General features: G+C 58.4%; 1 protein-coding gene across 9 annotated transcripts in view; it reads left to right on the top strand.

Annotated features, from left to right (window-relative positions):
• The window catches only part of DYSF (dysferlin), a 221,972-nt gene that overhangs the window by 88,444 nt on the left and 114,965 nt on the right, over window positions 1-18,563 (top strand). For all 9 annotated transcript variants that reach the window (XM_060026401.1, XM_060026399.1, XM_060026397.1 and 6 more), the window contains 7 exons: window positions 3,746-3,861; window positions 4,384-4,497; window positions 5,898-6,075; window positions 6,639-6,763; window positions 8,701-8,807; window positions 13,919-14,111; window positions 16,169-16,324. In XM_060026401.1, coding sequence (XP_059882384.1) covers window positions 3,746-3,861; window positions 4,384-4,497; window positions 5,898-6,075; window positions 6,639-6,763; window positions 8,701-8,807; window positions 13,919-14,111; window positions 16,169-16,324 — 989 coding nt within the window. The remainder of the gene's footprint in view (window positions 1-3,745; window positions 3,862-4,383; window positions 4,498-5,897; window positions 6,076-6,638; window positions 6,764-8,700; window positions 8,808-13,918; window positions 14,112-16,168; window positions 16,325-18,563) is intronic.

Below are 18,563 nucleotides of genomic sequence, written 5' to 3'. Positions count from 1 at the left end.
ATTAGTGAAAAGGCGTGGTTGGGAACAAGTCTACTCTGCAGCCCCCTAACTCGGTCCTCCCAGCCACCAGAGGCACGTGTTGTTCAGATGGCTGGTAGGACAGGGGCCATCTGTGTCTGGGCTGGGCACTAGTTTGCAGCCAGGATCCAGAGTTGGTCTGTGGGTGGAAAGCCATGTTTGCTTCTGCAAGAAGCACGTGGGGGTCGGAACTATGACCTCGGCCTCATTAGCCCTAGATAACTGACCGGGCCTGTTTGTAATCATTTGGAAGGAGCTTAAAGTGGAATCTGTTTCCTTCCGGCGGGCCCTGGCCGTACTCTCCTGGGGCTGCAGCTGTGCCCGTGGCGGTCCTCTGTGGTTGCCGAAACTCCCCTGCGACCAGAGGCCTCGCTCCCCCACTGATGAAAACCTATTCCTGTGGATATGAAAATGGCCATGAATTATGGTTTCTGCAGCTCTGACTTCTGCCAGCTGGCATTCCTAGCTGAGGCCTGCTGTGGAGAGCTGAGTGGGTGGGTCCCAGGGCCTCAGTTCCCCCAGAGCCTCGCCTCACTGCCCTCCGTGCTGCCCTCTGGGCTCACTTGGTCAGCTCTGTCCTCGTATCCAGGCTCCACGTTCCCTCTTCTCTTCCCCACGCTCTTTCTTTCTGTGTCTCTCCTCATTCTTCCTTCACAATGTTTTACTCAGCTCTTGGCCCTTAACTCTGATCATGGAGCTATAGGAAAATAGCAATAGGTATTGTTTTTTGAAGGAGACCAGTAGGTAAAGGTGATCAATGAATGAAAATAATTTAGGGTTTCACCAAACACAACCCCAGGTCAATCAGGACCCCAGACTTGGCTACACTTAGATGGTTGGAGGAGGAGACAGGGAAGGTCAGACTGTGGGAAGAGGCAGAATCGGAGAGGACCATGGAAGGAGACTGAGGGCTGCCTACTCTTTTGGGGGCATCTTGTACCTGCCTATAAGCGAGGGACGGATTCCAAGAGGCCGAAAGTATGCCAGAGCATCTCCTTTCTTGCTTCTCTTATTTCTAGACACTCCTCACCAGCATCTAGGGTATACCCAAGAGTAGAACCTTTAGCTAATGGAGGGTGCCTGGCACTGTGGTTCATTTGAAACGGCAGGTGTCAAAAGCCAGATCCCAGTGCCTGCTGTTGTGAAAATGCAACACGGTGCCTTCAGTGGTAATACTGGAAATAACCACTAGGTGGAGATCTTGTGCCTTGAAATGCTTCCACTCAGGGCAGTCAACCTGCCTGTGGCAGGGACCGCTGGGTGTGCCTCACTGCCTAGCTCTGGCCCTTTCACGTTTCCCTCACCCTTTCTTTGCATCTGTACTTTGTTTTCCTCACTTATCTGGGTATAATATGGAAAAGCACATTTTCTTTATTGTGTTATTTCTTTTTTTAAAATTAATTAATTATTTTCGGCTGTGTTGGGTCTTCGTTGCAGTGCACGGGCTTCATTGCGGTGGCTCCTCTTGTGAGGAAGCACAGGCTCTAGTCACGTGGGCTTCAGCAGTTGTGGCACGTGGGCTCAGTAGCTGTGGCTCGTGGGCTCTAGAGCGCAGGCTCAGCAGTTGTGGCGCACGGGCCTAGTTTCTCCGCAGCACGTGGGATCTTCCCGGACTAGGGATCGAACCTGTGTCCCCTGCATTGGCAGGCTGATTCTTAACAACTGCACCACCAGGGAAGTCCATGTGTTATTTCTGGAATGTATTGAGTCAAGTTTCTGGTCCAATTTCCAATTGGCAAACAGAACTCACAGCCATGTAGGCAGACACCGGTGGGGAGAGACCCGAGCGCTCACTAGGGCACTGGGGCTATCTCTGGCTGAGGGGGGTGCGCTGTTGACTTAGTGTGTGATAAATTCACAGCTGGGCTGGGGTTGGGGCCTCGGGCCACATCTGTCTCCCCTTCCAGGAGCTGCGTTTCCATCTGTCTGTCTGCCAACTGTCCATCCACATGCCCCATTCACCTAATCCGTCCTCCACCCAGCCATGCCCATCCTGACCCCTTTTCCATTTCTTTACGCTTCAGAGGAGTCTGCAGGTGTGGTCACGCCTCCTCCAGCCACAGACCGTACGTGCTTTCACCTCCAGGATGACAAGGGTGTGGGCCTTGTGGTTTTTGCTGGAGGGGCAAGGGCGCTGTTTGCCGGGAATTTTTTGATTTGCCTGAGGTGGGATTGAGATTCTCCACCACAATCCCAGTTTACCTTTGGCTGTTACCTCTCAAACGTGGTTGAATATGTAAATTGCTTGGAATGCTTTAAAGGCAATTCCCTCCCACTCTCTAAACCCCTTCCAGAATCTGCTGGGCCCTGGAGCTCAAAAGAGTTTAGTTCTTCAGCAGGGAAGGGGTAGAGCAGGCAGGGGAGTGCATGATGAGGCAGGGGCAGTGTAAGTCCTCTTGGGGCCCAGGAGGAGCCCAGGGTGAGTTGAAAACTCCTGAAGTTGACATTTACAAGGTAAATTATAATCGAGATGATTAGTACAGATAATTAGTAATGCTCACAACAGTTCCATCAGGCCTCCCACCCCTGTCCCAAATGCCAGAGCCCAGCGTGTGCTGGGGACTGGAGGACGAGTGATGCTGGGTGCAGGGCTCTGGGGGAGGCATGCTCCTGTCTTCTAATTGGTAATATCTTATGCCTCAGGGATGGGCTCAAGCCCCGGAGCTCACGCCCAGGGTCTGAGTGCTCAGAGTTTGCAGTCGGTCCTTGGGTCTGGCTCGAGTACTTCCTTGCTGAGGCCGTTTATTTTGTGCCTACCTTGCCCCACCCATGATCTTCTGGATTGGAGCATCCCAGATGGTACCTGCTCCTGGGCCCACCTCCCACCTTTGCCATTCTGGAAATGGCCTCTTCCTTCCTCTGGAAGGGGCACCCTGGCTTTTCAAGATTCTCAGAATCTGGCCAGTGAAGTCCCGTCCTGGGAAACTTGGCTGTCCGTTGGAAAGTCGTGACATTAACAAAAGAGAGCCTCCAAAAAAGGATGGAAATGATGTGAAGAAAAGATCTTCCCTCATCACTAGTGTCATTCTCAAACTCTCCTCCAACTCGCTCCACTGAAAGATCGTTCTTTGCACAATGTAGGGAAGGGGAGGGATGGCAGGATGAGTCAAGGCTGTTAGATGGTCTGTCTCAACTTCATAAGGACACAAAGGTGGAGGAGACATGTGCCTGGGGCTGCCCTGTGTGTGAGGTGGTGGTATCCAGCTGGGCCCCCTCCCTGGCACCTGAGAGATGGAGTCTCTGGTCACCAGGCTCCTGGGCCTCCTTTGTGCCTCCCCGCAGGCCAGATGGCCTGAGACACAGATGTAACTGCAGGATGAGGAGGGCATGCAGGACAGGGTATGGCCTGAGAGAGGCAGGGCAGGGGAGGCCCCTGAGTCCCAGCTTTGCACGCTGGCTGAGCGCATGCGCTTTGAGGTTAGACCACGTTGGGTCGTGCCTCTGTGTAGTCGTGTATTCCTGCGCCTCGCTTGGCTTCGGTTTCCTCATCTGTAAAATGAGACTAATAAAATCAGTGCAAATCTCCACATCTCAGCATGGTGGTGAGGATTAAAGGGACGCACGGGAGACAGCTCTCGTGGGTGTCACTGTCCTTTATACATTTACGGGGGCTGCATCCCATGCATGTGCGAGGAACTGAGGGCTGGTCTCCGGCCCGAAGGTGGCTGGGTGGAGTGCTAGAAATCTCGGCTGGGCGGCCCCTCTGATCCGCACCTGTGTCTCCCAGTGGATGACCATCTGGGCTTCCTCCCCACCTTCGGGCCCTGCTATGTCAACCTCTACGGCAGCCCCAGGGAGTTCACTGGCTTCCCGGACCCCTATGCAGAGCTCAACACGGGCAAGGTGAGTCAGACAGGAACCCACAGTCCCCAGATCCCCAGGCCTGCATACAGGGTCTTCCCCCCTGGCCTGGGCAGTATCTGCAGTTGGCCTGGACTCCAGGGGCCTGACGGGACTTGAGTGGGCCGAGGGTCTGGCAGCCACCCCCTCAGAGAACCCTTCTTCTCCCTGAACCCCTCCTGGCCCCTCCTTCCCTCCCACTCCCTTCCCTTTGCCTCTCCTTCAGGGCCAGCCTGACCACCCCTCCCCTCGCCCCCCTAATTTTCCTGGCCTCTGGGGGCCCAGCCTCCATCTATCTCAGGTTTCAGTCTCCCTGGCTAGGTTGGACTCTGGTGTTGACCATCAGGGTGGCATGTCCCATGAACTCTCTGGGCCACCGTTTCCTCACCTGCAGAGTGATGGGGTGTGGCTCAGGGCCCTCCTGGTTGCCGGGAGGTGACTGATCCCAGGGCCAGACCAGGCTCCTTTCCTTCCCCTCCTCCCCTCCATCGACCCTGCTCCTGGTGACCCAGCCTCCCCTCTCAGGGGGAAGGTGTGGCCTACCGAGGCCGGCTTCTGCTCTCCCTGGAGACCAAGCTGGTGGAGCACAGCGAACAGAAGGTGGAAGATCTCCCTGCGGATGACATCCTTCGGGTGGAGGTAAGGGGTGTGGCCCTGGGAGGGGCCAAGAGGGCGGTGGCCAAGTGGGGCTGGCGGAGGAGGAGGGCTCAGTTCCACCCACACTCGTGTGCCCTCACACCTCTGGGCCTCAGAGTAACCCAACACCTACCCTGCCTCCCTAAGGAATGTTCAGAGGCTCAAAGAAGATAAATGAAGGTTTTTAAAGTCTAGAGCTCAATGCACAATGAGAGGCTATGTTATTAATAATAATAATGTAAGAATACCTAACCCTTTAATCACTGACTGTGTCACACACTATGCTGGTGACACTCTTTTTTTTTTTTTTTACATCTTTATTGGAGTATAATTGCTTTACAATGGTGTGTCAGTTTCTGCTGTATAACAAAGTATATCAGTTATACATATACATATGTCCCCATATCTCTTCCCTCTTGCGTCTCCCTCCCTCCCACCCTCCCTAGCTGGTGACACTCTTGATGTCATCGAGTCCTCCCAGCACCTCCAGGTGGCTGCTCTGAGTATCTCCATTTTACAGATGAGGAGACTGAGGCTCAAATGCAGCAGAGCAGCACGTGGTCGAGCTGGGCCTTGTGTCCAGGAGACAGCTGTATGGAGTCCTCATGGTGGTGCACACTTTCATACTCTGTAGTCAGACAGTGCTGGTTTGAGCTCTGACTTGACCACCTGTCTGTTGTATCAGTTTCCCTGTGTGTAAAGTGGGGGTAATGATTATATTCCCCTCATAAGATTGTTGTGAGAATTAGAGTAATTCATACCTGCATGCAGTAAGCACTCAGTAAGTGTTAGCTGTTACCACTGTGCACATCATCTAAAAACCCAGTCGTAGAATCCCTCTTCTCTCTGCCTTCCACAAAGGGGATCGTAAAGTCATCTCGGTTCAGGCCGGGGTGTGTGGTTGAGTGCCTGCCATGTCCTCAGCCCCGTGCCCGATGCCCAGAGGGGACAATGGTATTCATTCATCCCACGCACGTGGCAGCCTGCGCTGCTGCAGAGCTGGCTGGCATGGTGGAGAGCCCCAGTGGTGCAGGGTGGGTGCTCTGGGTGGGGGCATGGTGGCTTAGAACCTTCGGCCCCCTCTGAACAGCAGATGCGGGAGACCAGGCTCCCCGGGGTGGCAGTGCCATTGCTGTTTGTTTGGATTAAGGAGCAGCATGACCTTGGAGGCATGGACCTTATTAGAGGAACATGGCCAAACACACAGGCCTGGAATGTGTTTGCTCAGTTACTAACCAAATCTGGGCTGTGGGGCAGAGCTGGACCACTTGCCACCCATCCGTCCAGCCAGGATTTATTGGGTGCCAGGCATGGCCAGGGCCTGTGAGACACGTGACCCCTCCCCATGCTGGTGTCTTCTTCCCTCCTCCCCCTGACCCCACTGCTGCCCTCTCTGCCCCCAGAAATACCTCCGGAGGCGCAAATACTCGCTCTTTGCCGCCTTCTACTCGGCCACCATGCTGCAGGACGTTGACGACGCAGTCCAGTTTGAGGTCAGCATCGGGAACTACGGGAACAAGTTCGACACGACCTGCCTGCCACTGGCCTCCACCACCCAGTACAGCCGGGCGGTCTTTGATGGTGAGGCCAGAGACCACGCGCCTGGCTGGGACCCAGACCACCGAGCAGTGGGCTGAGCCCTAAATCCTGCCCCCTGGGGAAAGCTGCTGGAGGCTCGCCCAAAGGCTCTGGCCCTGGGCACACCTGTTTGGGGGACCCCCTGGTTTGCTTCCCCCCCACCCCGTGCCGCCTTCCCCTGCTCATCTCCAGGTGCGTCCCTGCTGGGACCCATAGATTGGGCTCTCGAAACCAGCAGTGGTCGGCATTGATCCTGACTTGTGGCGATCAGTTATCACAGGGTGGCTGCGGGCTTGGCATAGAGGTTTCGGAGAGTGTGGGATTCCCAGGGCCCTTCTAACAGCCCCTCGGTTCTGATGTGTTAAGGAGTCCTAATGAGGGTGGCAGCTGCCTGCTCCACGCGGGAAGGGAACTCTGGCACCTTGTCTGGGCACTGGGGGATGCTGGCCGAGACACGGCTATCCACGGGAGCTCTTAGTGGGGGAGCAGGTGCTCGCATCCATCCTCCCCTCGGCCCCCGCACTGCTCCACTCCTGGCTCAGCCGCAGGCCCTTGGGTCCTTCCAGGCTGCCACTACTACTACTTACCCTGGGGCAACGTGAAGCCCGTGGTGGTGCTGTCGTCCTACTGGGAGGACATCAGCCACAGAGTCGAGGCTCAGAACCAGCTGCTTAGGATCGCTGACCAGCTGGTGAGTGGAAGCTGGCCCCACCCTCAGTAACCTGTGCATGCACCCCTGGTGGGTGTCTTCAGACCTGCTTCCGTGGGTGCGAAGCCTGCAGACCTCATGGTGCCTGGGGTCCCCTGAAACCTGACCAGGCCAGGCTTGTGCTCCTGTCCTGCCTACTGGGAATAGAGGAGAGGGAGGGAGCACAGCCCTGGGGGCGCCCCCAGTCTGATGTAGGAGATAGCACAGAGAAAAAGCTGAGGGAAACTGAGCTGGGAGCAGAGGACAGAGCCACCACCCATTCATTCCTTCATTCGTTCGTTCATCAAGTGCCTTTGACTCCTGCCACGGCAGGACTTGTGCTGGGAACTCCTAGCTAGAGGGTAGACATGAACAGGATGCTGCCCCTGTCTTCACGAGTCAGCCTAGAGTCAGCTTAGTGAAGCAGAGTGTAGGTTCACCCACCCCTCTCCTGCAGAGACTCAAACTCACATTCTGCTCCGGGAGTCCCTAGGGAGGGTGGCTCGGAGGGGAGAGGGACCAAGGAGCATCAGGAAGGCATCGCGGGGCAGCAGGGGGGCCGTGTCCAGTGAGGGGGGTTGGGAGCTCGTTAGGATGTCCTTGCAGAGGTCCAGGGGAGCATGATTTGGCCCTGGGAAGGAGCTGACCTCAGGGAAAAAACTGAAGGACTTGAGCTGCCAGGACTTGGTGGTCTGTTGAATTGGGGGCCGTGAGGAGGGACTCCGGTGAACGGGGAATTGGGAAGCTGGGGAGAAGAACAGGGTCTACGAGGTCAGGTGATGAGTCCTGTCTTGGATATGGCCGGGGGTTAATTGTGGAGGCTGGGAGTTGCAGGCCTGCTGCTTGGCCAGGGAGCGGAGGAGAATCAGAGTGGGCAGAGGTGTAGAGGCCAGGGTGAGACGATCCTGGTGGTGGTTCCCAGCCCCTTCTGTGTGTGCCTGGGGTGGAAGCTCACCCGCGAGGTGTGTGGCCTGTGGGGACATGGGGAGGCAGGCGTGGCCATGCTGCTGGGGCCTGCGAGGGGCAACAGGGTGGAGGGAAGGGGGTTGGAGAGGCTTGGGCAGGTGGAGGAGGGAAAGTGGAAAGGGAAGCGGGGGTGGGGCTTTTAGAGTGGCTGGGAGGGGATGCAGGCCCCAGTCAGGGGCCGTGGTGAACCACACTTTCCCTGAGACCCAGAGCTCTGTGGCAGGGAGGGGACCAGCCCATACCCGGTTTCGGAGAACTCGGAGTCGATGCTGTGCAAGTCCAGCATCTTCTGGGCCAGCTGTTCTCTCCAAGCCGTTCCCTGCGGGCAGGGGTTCGCTGATCCTTCCAGGGCCTGTCTGTGCCCAGCATGGTAGTCCCAGGGTGGAGCACACGGCACGCGCTCAGGAAGGTTGAGGTGGGGAAGAGGGTGGGGGACTGAGGGGAAAGTCCTTGGCCTGAGGGGTGTCCCGTGAGAGATCTCCGCCTCCCAGCTCAGGCCTGAGGCCCAGGGAGGAGAGCTCCATGGAGGAGACCAGGTGCCGCTGGGGCACAACCTGGCCACAGGAGTTTGGAGAGGGCAGCCCCGTTACTGCAGGATGTCTGAGCGCTCCTGAAGGAAGGATGAGGGACCCAAGCCTGCTTGGGTGGCAGGACTTGGAAAGGAGGGAGGGTGCCAGCGGGGGAAGTGGAGGCGGCTCCAAGGTCACTCACCTGTGAGACCTTAGACCTGGCTTGACGGGGACCCGTGGAGAGCCCGTGGGGTGGGCGTCCCAGGCTTGGGAATTTGGATCTGTTTGGTGTGGGGAATCCTGGAAGCTTCTTGAGCCAAGACAGATGCTGGTGTGTGGGGTCTGGGCTGTGCCTCTTGGCTCTAACCATTCTCTTTTTGGTGGGACCGGGCTGTGGTGACAGTGCCTGGGGTTAAGGGTCCATCCCACGGTGACTCTCCCAACCCCTGCCTGCCCGTTCCACAGGAAGCCGGCCTGGAGCAGGTCCACGTGGCCCTGAAGGCTCAGCACTCTGCCGAGGACGTGGACTCCCTGGTGGCTCAGCTGATGGATGAGCTCATTGCAGGCTGCAGGTACGGCGTGCCTGGCACCCACGCGCCCTCCCTTCCTGGCTCGGCCGGGCCCTTTCCCCGGGAGTGTTCGTGTGTGGTGGTGAGCGACTGCACGTCTCCCCAGCCACGCTTGGCCAGCAGTCCAGCCCATGCTGAGTCCAAAGGTGGTGGAGCCAGCGCGGGGAGTTGAAAAGGTGACATTTAGAGCAGGTCATAAATCTCCCGGCAGCGGCGGCAGCTGTGGGCCCGCCGGGGCGGCCAGGCTCACCTGAATGGGGAGCATTGTGTCTCTGATCCCCGACCTCTTATTTCTCTGATGGAATCTCCAGGAGGAGCTGGCTGGTGGGAGGGACGGCACCCCTCCTTCCCCCAAGGCCATGTTGGGGACCACAGTGTCTGTTTAGCCTTGTATTAGCACAGCTGATGGTCACCTTCAGGAAAAGGGGGCGCTGGGGGGTGAAGGAGAATGGGGGGGCTCCGGGTCCCGGGGCCCTGGCAGGAGGGGGAGCGTCTCCTCCACAGCTGGGTGACTTGGAGCTCACCACTCACCTGCTCAGAACCTTGCTTTCCTCATCTTCAACCTGACATTAAGAATAAGTGCTTTCTAATATCACACAAGCAAAATGCCTGGTCCTTAGGAAGTAGTTAATAAACGGCAGCTGTAATTATTATTGAGAAGAAGAAGCGTGAGGAGATTTAGATTCTCATCCCATTAACCACCCTTGTGGCTTTGGGCAACTTCACTTCTCTGGACCTCAGTTTTCCCAGCTATTAAATGGACTTAATAATAAACAGACCTCTTTCTACTTTCTATGGGATTAAGCGTAAATATATGCAAATGTATTCTTTGCCCGCTCTAAATCTTATCATCCCAGCCCCCGTCGGGAATGCATGAGAAATGCCTTCGTGTTGCAAATCAGGAATCCGTGACCCTGGCTGCCTGCCACAGTGCCACTCTGGTCCTTTGTACCCCAGTTGGGAAGTGCACCTTTATCAGAAATGACCCTGCCTCAAGCCCTCCTGGGGGTGATGAGGCAGAAGTGAGCAAATGAAAGAAAGTGTGTTGGGGGCTTGAGGCATGTGCCCTAGTAGCTCAGAGCAGGTGTATCTTACGCAAATCAAAATCAGAGACGCTTCCTGGAGGAGGGGATGCCCTATGTGAACTCCGGAGGGAAAGGAGTCAGCCTTTGGAGAGCGGACTGCCGGGCACAGGCGCAGAAGCCCCAAATGCCTGCTGCCTCCTGGGGCTGCAAGGGAAACTGCAGTCCAGAGGCGACAGACCTCCAGGGTTTGCTAAGGCAAGTTCAGCCCTGGGGGCTGTTGGGGCACAGGGATCCCCGGGATTCAGACGCTCACTCCTGCTGCAGCGTAAGAGGTGGGCTGGGGGTGGTGATGAGGGGCAACTGGACGAAGGCTTCACCCAGGGCAGGGACACGGGGACGTGGGGTGAGAGAAGCAGAGGTCAGCGACATGGGGACATGGGGTGAGAGAAGCAGAGGGCAGCGTGGACTCTTCAGGAGGCATCATGGTGGTAACAGCCTCATAAGGAACACTTGCTGTGCCAAGTGCTGTTCTGAGAATTTCACATGTATCAGCTAATCATAAAAATCTCATGAGGTAGGAAGCAGAGTGATCCACATTTTACAGATGAGGAAACTGAGGCATGGGGAGGTGAATTGCCCAGATTCATGCCTCTAGTGAGGGGCTGAGCCCCCTCGCCGTGCTGCTCTGTACTGGACAGGCTTTGATGGTGGATTGAGTGTGAGGGCCCAAAGAAGGTCCAGAATGATTCCCTGGCTCTGGCCAGAGCAGGTGGGTGGAGAGCAGAGCCGCTTCTGGAGGGAGTCAGCGGGTTTGGGGGAGGATGAGGAATTCGGGGCTGGCCGTGTTGAGTGGCAGGTGCCTGTGGGCATCTGTGGTCTGGAGGTCAGAGGTCAGAGCGAGGCTAGAGGGGCACACGGGGGTGCGGTCAGCAGAGGGGGCTGCCGAATGACTGGCTGTGCCCCACTGCCCGGCCTGACAGCCTCGGACGCAGAGGGTGGGCCCCGGCTCTCGGTTCACTGCGTTCTCCTTGTGACTCATGTGTGGTATGGGCCTTGGCAGGTCTGAGGTGCCTGAAACGTCTGAGATGGGTGGGTCCCAGGTCCCGGGCTGTCACTCCGCTCTCTCAGGGCTCTGTTCTTGGCGGGCTTGGCTAAGAATGCTTATGCCAAAGCCTGGTCCCCTTGAATCATTCTCCTGGGGGTAGATGGTGGCCAGGGCCCTCCTGGGGAGCCCGGGTCGCAGGTCAAGGGCTTGTGAGGAGGGTCCCGTCCCCTCAGGAGTGCACGCATGGCTTTCTGGGGAGAACGCTGGGCCTCAGGACCAGTTCCTTTGGCACCACCTGAGGCCACTAATAGCCCTGGGGCCGCAGCAAGAGAGCTTCCACCCCCGCCCCTGGCCCGCTCTGTGCTGAGCGTCACAGCTGATAGCAGGGCAGCTGGGCATGGGGGACGTGAGCCAGCTTGCCACAGATGACCTGGCTGCTCACCCATTCCTCCAGCCAGCCCCTGCCCAACATCCGACATCAGTGTCCTTCATTTGGTCAGACCCCTCCCTGCCTCCTCTCCCTGGGAGCCCCTCTCCCCCTGGCCAGTGCCGCCCACTCTTTTCTTCCGGATCAGCCTTCTCCTCTCATCTCTCAACTCATGGACACAACTACCAGCTGCACACCTCCACCTGGGTGTCCACCAGCACATCCAATTCGTTCTCTGTGATCTTCCTAACGGTGCGGTCCGCTTCGACTTCAGCCCCGCGGCGGCTCCTGTTGCCTTTAGGAAAAGCTGCAGCTCTCCTCTGACGGGTGGGCCGCTCTGTCCCCACTGCCTGCCTTCTAGACCTCAGCAATCTTACCCTCTAGCCCTCCGGAGCCTCTGTGCTGGCCCACCCCCCAACCCCACCTCCCTCCCACCAACGCCCACCTGCCTCCGAGCCTTTGTCTTGTGCCCATACCGTTCCTCTGGCCAGAGCGCCCTTCCCGCTCTTCTTGGCCTCACTAGCTCCTGCTGGCCCTGCCAGTGCAGCCTGAGGCCACTTCCTCCAGGAAGGGCTCCAGACCCTGAGGATTCTCAGGGGGATCTAGCTTGCTTGCTTGTCTGTTCCAGGGGCCCCCTGAGGGCAGGGCTGGGTCTCATCCCTGGACCCGGCCTCCAGCCAGGACCAGCAGAGCTGTTGCTTGTGGGGAGTGAAATGAATGAGCCAGCGGCCAGTTTATCTTTCAGGCAGGACACTGTCCGCTCCCAGGTGGCTGTCCCTGTGAAAGGCACCCACTCGCCTCAGGGGCAGGCGGCAACCTTGTGAGCAGCCCAGCTCTGCTCCCAGCCTATGCTGAGCCCTGCCTTGGGCCCGCCTGTCATTTCCAAGGCAGCCAGGGTTGGCAGGGCGACGGCCCCTGCTTGGGGTTGGGGCAGTGTCATCCAGCCTCCTCTTCCAGGTCTCCCTTTCTTTCTGTACCCTGTTTTGGGCTTTTTGGGGGTGAGGAAGGGCTGAGACATCTTGTTTGTGGCAGTTACAGGTCCCGGCTGTTTCTTGGGGAGTCTCGGCTGGGCTGGTAGCCTCCATGAACATCTCCCTCTGGTGGTCTGCCCGGCAGTCCCTCTCGGCTCCCGACCCAGGCCGGGAGCATAAATCACCCTGGTTGGCTTGCCTCCCCATATCCCACTCCAGACCCGCCTGCCCCCACCCTCAGGCCCACTCACGCCTCCTTCCCTGCAGGCCCAGCCCAGGACTTTGGCCCAGGCCCCCCTTCACCCACCGAACATGCCCCTCCGCCACGTTCGAGTGGGCTGGGGATGGAGGCCGCCCCTCTCCTGGCCTGGGGCAGCCCCATCCGAGGCACCCTCGGGGCAGTAAATATTATATTACTACGGGGTGTGCAGTACGTGACCTGAGACAGGCCTCGGGGCTTAAGTTTCCCGAGATGGAGTTTGCGTACTGCTCCCCCCACCCTAAAAATTCAATTAAAAAAAATAACAGGAAAAATGTAGAGCGCCGAGGGCCTGCCAGAGTGGTGTATCTGGCGGCGGCGGTGCCGCTGCACTCGGCGGTAATTGGTTCTGCATAGCTCGGGGAAATTGGCAGAAAAATAAATCAGCCGGGAGCCGGGAGCCGAGACACTGTGGGGCGGGGAGCGTGAGGTGGGGCAGCAGATGTGGCGAGCGAGCGGGCCTGACTGATGTCCTGTTTGGGAGTCAGGGGCTTAGCGGGGGGGTGGGGGTGGGGCAGCCCCCCCTACCCTCCAGCAGGGATGATCTAGAGGGTCCTGCCTGGCGAGGAAGAGCACAGACGCCCCCTCCCACCCCACTCCATCCTGTGTGACCCTTGCGTGTGCACTCACTGACCCTGGGGCTTCGGACGGCCAGGGGCAGCCACATAAAGGGCTTTTAGGGAGCCCGGAGAGGGAGCCCATCCTTTGGATGGGGGTGGTCAGAGCTCTTCGCCTCTAAATGGGGTTGAGCTTAAACCCAACCCCCCGACTGGAGGCTTAAGGCTGTGTTTCTGGGACTGCGTGTACCCCCAGCTCCTCTCCAGAGGCTTCCCAAAGCAGAGGGTTCTGGGAGGGGTGTTGTGCGGCCGCCCTGGGTCGACACATCTGTACTGCTGGCTGCCGGCCTCCCCACAGCGTCTGCAGTGGCTTGTCAGGGGTCCATAAATTTCCTTCTTGAAGAACGTGTGCGCACAACAGAATGGATTCGCTTCAGCCAAAGGCAACCTAGTGCTTGCGCCTCTGCTCTAGGAGGGTGCCGGGGGGAGGGAGGGACCCACTGGGCCTCTGGGGACGTGCACTCAGGTGGGCAGAGGGGACTCACGACTGGAGGCTTGAGGATAGGTTCCAGACAGGCAGCCCCAGAATAAAGGGCTGCGGCGCTTCAGAGTGGGGGGCACACTGGCCAGTGTGGCTGCAGCAGGCTTCCTGGAAGAGATGGCTGGAGGAGGCACCCAGGGCACACGCCGCAGCCAGCAGGCAGGCTGAGGGTGTGAGACCCGTTGCGGGGGGCCTGTGCACACGTGTGTAGGTGCTTGCCTGCACCCGGGCCTGGGCGAGCGCCGGGCTCCTGCTCGTCGGGTACATCCCGTCTGTCTGTCCGTCACAGCCAACCCCTGGGTAATGTCCAAGAGACGCCCTCCGCCACCCACCTGGACCACTACCTGTACCGCCTGCGCACTCGTCACCTGAGCCAGATCACTGAGGCGGCCCAGGCCCTGAAGCTCAGCCACAGTGAACTCCCCACCGCCCTGGAGCAGGCTGAGGACTGGCTCCTGCGTCTCCGTGCCCTGGCAGATGAGGTAGCTGCCCCTGAGAGGTGCCTTCCTTCCTGCCTGGAGTGTCAGAACTGGGAGGGATGTGGGGAATGTCTGGACCATGATCCACACTGGCTCCATTGCTGGGTAACCTTGGGCAGGTGACTTAACCTCTCTGAGCCTCCGTGTCCCCATTCACAGAAGAAGGACAGAGGATGCAAGGGGATACTGGGTGTTGTAGGGCCCAGCAGAGCCTGGCATTTAGTAGGTGCTCGATAAATGCCCCCAAATGTGCTCGATAAATGTGCTTAATAAATGCTGCCAAAATACGTCAGAGACAGAGCTGGGACCAGAACCGGGGCTCCTGGCTCTAGGTTCAGCGCCAGGGGCTGCTCCCCCAGGGGCCCAACTCCTTCTGCCCACCAACCTGTCTACCCCCGGCCTCAAACCTGCCTCTCACGGGACCCTGCATTTCCTGCCCTCCTGGATATCCCTGAGCCCCAGGCCTGAGGAGGCTGCACCTGCAGTAACTCTGCATCTATACCCTGACCCCTCTGCCCCTATCCCACTCTGCAGGGAAGCAGGCAGGCCACAGACTTGTCCAGAATGAGGAGGAAGGTCTGCTCATGTGTCACAGGTGGACACAGCTGCCACCCACCCTGGCCAGAGCCACCTGGGACTCCCGGGGAGAGGGGTGGTGAGGAAGGATCTCCCCAGAAGGAGTGTGCAGAGAAAGGCAGGGCCTGCGAGCGGCTTCTGGAGGAGTGACTTGTTGAAGGGGAGAAGGGAGTCCAGGAGGTGGAAGGGGTGCTCAGGCAGGGAGGAGCCTGCAATGTTAGTCCCTGAGAGGCAGCTTCGGCTCGTCCCCAAGCGGGGCCTTGGACGTGTGGCCGGTTACCTGGGGGCCACTGTGTTGCTCAGCCCCAGGACGACCCCTGGCAGTGGCTGTGGACCGTCCCTTTGGGAGGGTCACAGGCTGCCTCCCGTGTGTTGGCCCCGACCCTGGGACTCTCACGCAGATTGTGTTATGGCTGCGAGGGGTTAAGGTGAAGCGGGTGCTACAGACTGTGAGGGAGACCGGAGAGAGCCTTTCTCAAATTTGAGTGTGCATCCGAATCCCCCGAAGGCCTTGTTAAAACTGGGTACAAGCCCTACCTGATCCCGCATGTCTGGGACGGGGCCTGAGAATCTGCATTTCCAGTTAGTTTCCAGGTGATGCTGCGGCTGCTCTGGGGACCGCACTTTGAGAACCCTTGGTATCGTGGTTCGAAACACACATCTGGAATCAGAAAACCCTAGTTCCTAACTTCTTTGAGCCTGAATTTCCTCACCTGTGCCTGCCTCTGGGCTTGCTGTAGGGATGAAGGGACACGGCCTAGGAGGTGTTGAGGGAGTGTGCCAGCCATCAGCTCTCAGCAGGAGCCTGGCTTCGAGACCCAGCCCTGCCCCACTGACCACACCGCTCAGCAGCCTTGGGAGAAGATGGACTTAGCCAACTGGCCGCCTCTCCTGAGTGTGGCAGCTGGGAGCAGTTCTCACGCCTAGAGGCTCAGAGGGGCTCAAGGGCCCTGCAGTCTGGGCTGGTCCCCATTTTCAGAGCCCAGTGTCAGCAGGCCCAGAAAAGGGCCAGACCCCCAGGGTCCCCGCTGTTAGAGGGAGGAGGGATCGTGTGTCCTCTGGGAAGGCGCACCCCTTCTGTGGATTCGCTTCTGCTCTCAGGGGTGAGGAAGGGGGTGGCACCTTAAGTGCAATGTCATCTCTAGGGTCAAATCAGATCCTCCGATGTCTTCCCACCGGGAGCCTCTATCTACCCACCCAGTTGAGGGGATCTAAGAACTTGGGGCTCCAGGCAGGAGTGTCTCTTCCTAGAAAACGTGAACGCAGCTTAGTGAATTCCTGGCGGGCTCCTCGTGTGAGCCGGGGGCAGCCTGTCACCCTATCCCTGGGGGCTCAGAGCTACTGAAGACAGGGGTGCCCAGCCAGCCCTGGGAGGTCAAGGGGGTGGCTGGGGGTGGGAGCTGGGAGGAGAGGCCTGGGGAGAGGGGGCTGAGGGTGTGGGCTGGGCGGTACCATCTCCACCCTGACTGCCACCCTCTCTCCAGCCCCAGAACAGCCTGCCTGACATCGTCATCTGGATGCTGCAGGGTGACAAGCGGGTGGCGTACCAGCGGGTGCCCACCCACGAGGTTCTCTTCTCCCGACGGGGCACCAGCTACTGTGGCAAGAATTGTGGAAAGCTGCAGACGATGTTTCTGAAAGTGGGTTGTTTCTCCTTAAGTCATGGTCATACTTTGTCACCCCCAGGGTGGTCCGCACCCCTTCTGTTTCCCCTCCTGTTCTCTGTCAGACTCCGAGTTTTTAGACTCTGCTCTTGGAAGGGACCGAGGGCTTGCGTAAAAAGACTTCCCTTCTCCCCTCTCCCCACAAAGTCCCTGGACCCCATGCACCTGGTCTGGAAAGGGAGCAGGTGAGAATTGGAACCAGGGGTGCTGGGAATGAAGGAGGGGCTGACTCCCGAGGCTGTGCTCCCCTCCAGCCAGCTCCCTGGTGGGGGGCCTCAGCCCTCAGCTCCCACCGCCAGCCTTTGGGAGCCCGGGCACAGACTTGCCTCCCCCCTCCCACCTCCCGAGGGTTTGGCTTCAGGTGGAGTCACACGTGGGTTCAGGTTCCTCCCTGGGGGAAGGCTGGTGTCTGGGCACCGGCTGTGCCTATGGCTCTGCTCCATCAGAGATCTGGGAGCAGGTAATCCTGTCCCTCCAGTCACCCCGCCCCACCTCTCCTGCCCTTTGTCCTCCTGCCATCTTCTTCTCTCAGCCTTGGTGGGTGGGTAACAGGGAAGTGAGCAGGTGCCTGGAGGCCCCCGTCCTCCTCTCTGGGTTCATGTGGGGACACAGAGCCCGGGCTGCTTGGTCGGGACAGAATTTGGGGAAATCTGAGCTGTGGCTGTTGCGGCCCAGGAGAGCGTCCCGTGGGGAGGGCCGTCCCTCACCATGCATGGCTGACTCCAGATGGCTCCGCCGGCATCGTAAACTGCCTGGCCTTCAACCCTCTCTCCCCACGTGTCTCTTCCCATCCGCACCAGGACCTCCTTCCATCTCACCTCTTCCACGAAGTCGCTGTGGACTAACCTTAGCCTCGAACCTCTGAGTGGCTATTGGTCGACCCATTCGTACACTGATCAGTCATTCTTGCTGCCCCCTGAGGTGGGCAGAGGAGACAGGTTTCAAAGGCCCAGAGTGTGTGGACAGGTTGCAGGGCTGGCTGGAATCCTGTGTGGTCTTGGGCAGATTGTCTAACCTCTCTGAATGCTGTTTTCCCACCTATAAAACAAAGATCAGGCTGCCCTGATCACAATTTTGAGGATGGAATTAGGTAACACAGGTCAAGGGTCTGACTGGAACTAGGTGATCAATGAATATCAGTTTTTTTCTCCTCTTCTCCCTTTTTCCTTCTGGGGAGAGGAGGCTCTACCAGCACCATGACTGGAGGCCAGCGCAGGGCCAGGGATGATCAGATATCTGCGTTTGGGTCATTGGTGCTTCAGAGGAGAGCCGGCTTTGCCTAGAAAGAGGGCGGGGGTGTCAGGCAGCGGGCTGCCCCTCCCACCTCGGGGCATGTTCCTCGTGAGATCCTAACCTCCTAGCATCCTGCTTTCCTCCCTCCCAAGCCAGCTCCTTGCCTGGTAGGGCAGATGGGAAAGGAAGTCAAGGAGCGGCCACATCTGAATGGGGTTAACTAGGGAGGGCTGTCAGGCTGCAGTGGAGGTGGGGCTGCAGGAGTGGGCCTGGTGGATGCCGGTGAACGGAATCAGTCTCTGACCTCTTGGCCCTGCAGCCTCGGGGAAATGCAAACTGAAAAATTTCCCTGATCCCAAGCAAGGAAAAAAAAAAGATATAGGATTGTTTCTCGAAGTCTTCCCCACTGAGTTTATGAGCCCCGCCAGTAGCTCCTGAGCAAGCTCTACAAAAATGTTGGCAGCAAGCGGAGACCAAGAAAACATTGGTGTTTCTTAACTTAAACCAAAGTTGGAAAAAATGAGCACCAGCAGAGAGGGAGAGGAGCCCCAAACTAGACATTTCTTTATTTGCTGTTGCTATTTTGGGTCCAGCAGGCTGGCCCTGTCTGGGGGAGGGCAGGGGAGAGACTGGGGGCGGAGGGAGAAGGGGGGGGGTCAGGCATTCCTGCCATCTCCCTGGGGCTGGTGGTTTGGAGGGGAAAAGGCTGCTAACCACCCCAAGGGAGAGGACACTGAAGCGAGCAGCCATGGGGAGGTTTCTGGGGGGTGACACTTGGGGTCAGGGGCTCCTCCAGGCTTCACCGAGGATGAACCAAAGGCAGAGAGGCTGGATGAAGGGTGAGACTGGTAATGCCTTGCCACGACACCCCTTCCTGACCCTCTTACCCGGCCTGGGCTCTCCCTCCGGGGATCCAGGCCTCCTCTACCAGTTAGAGAGCCCTTACCTCAGCCTCCCTTTCCTCCTCTGAACCCACCAAGAC

The sequence above is a fragment of the Delphinus delphis genome, chromosome 12 (genome assembly GCF_949987515.2).
Source record: "Delphinus delphis chromosome 12, mDelDel1.2, whole genome shotgun sequence".
Lineage (NCBI taxonomy): Eukaryota > Metazoa > Chordata > Mammalia > Artiodactyla > Delphinidae > Delphinus > Delphinus delphis.
The sequence above is the reverse complement of the archived record's forward strand: the minus strand, read 5'-3'. Positions and strand labels throughout refer to the sequence as shown.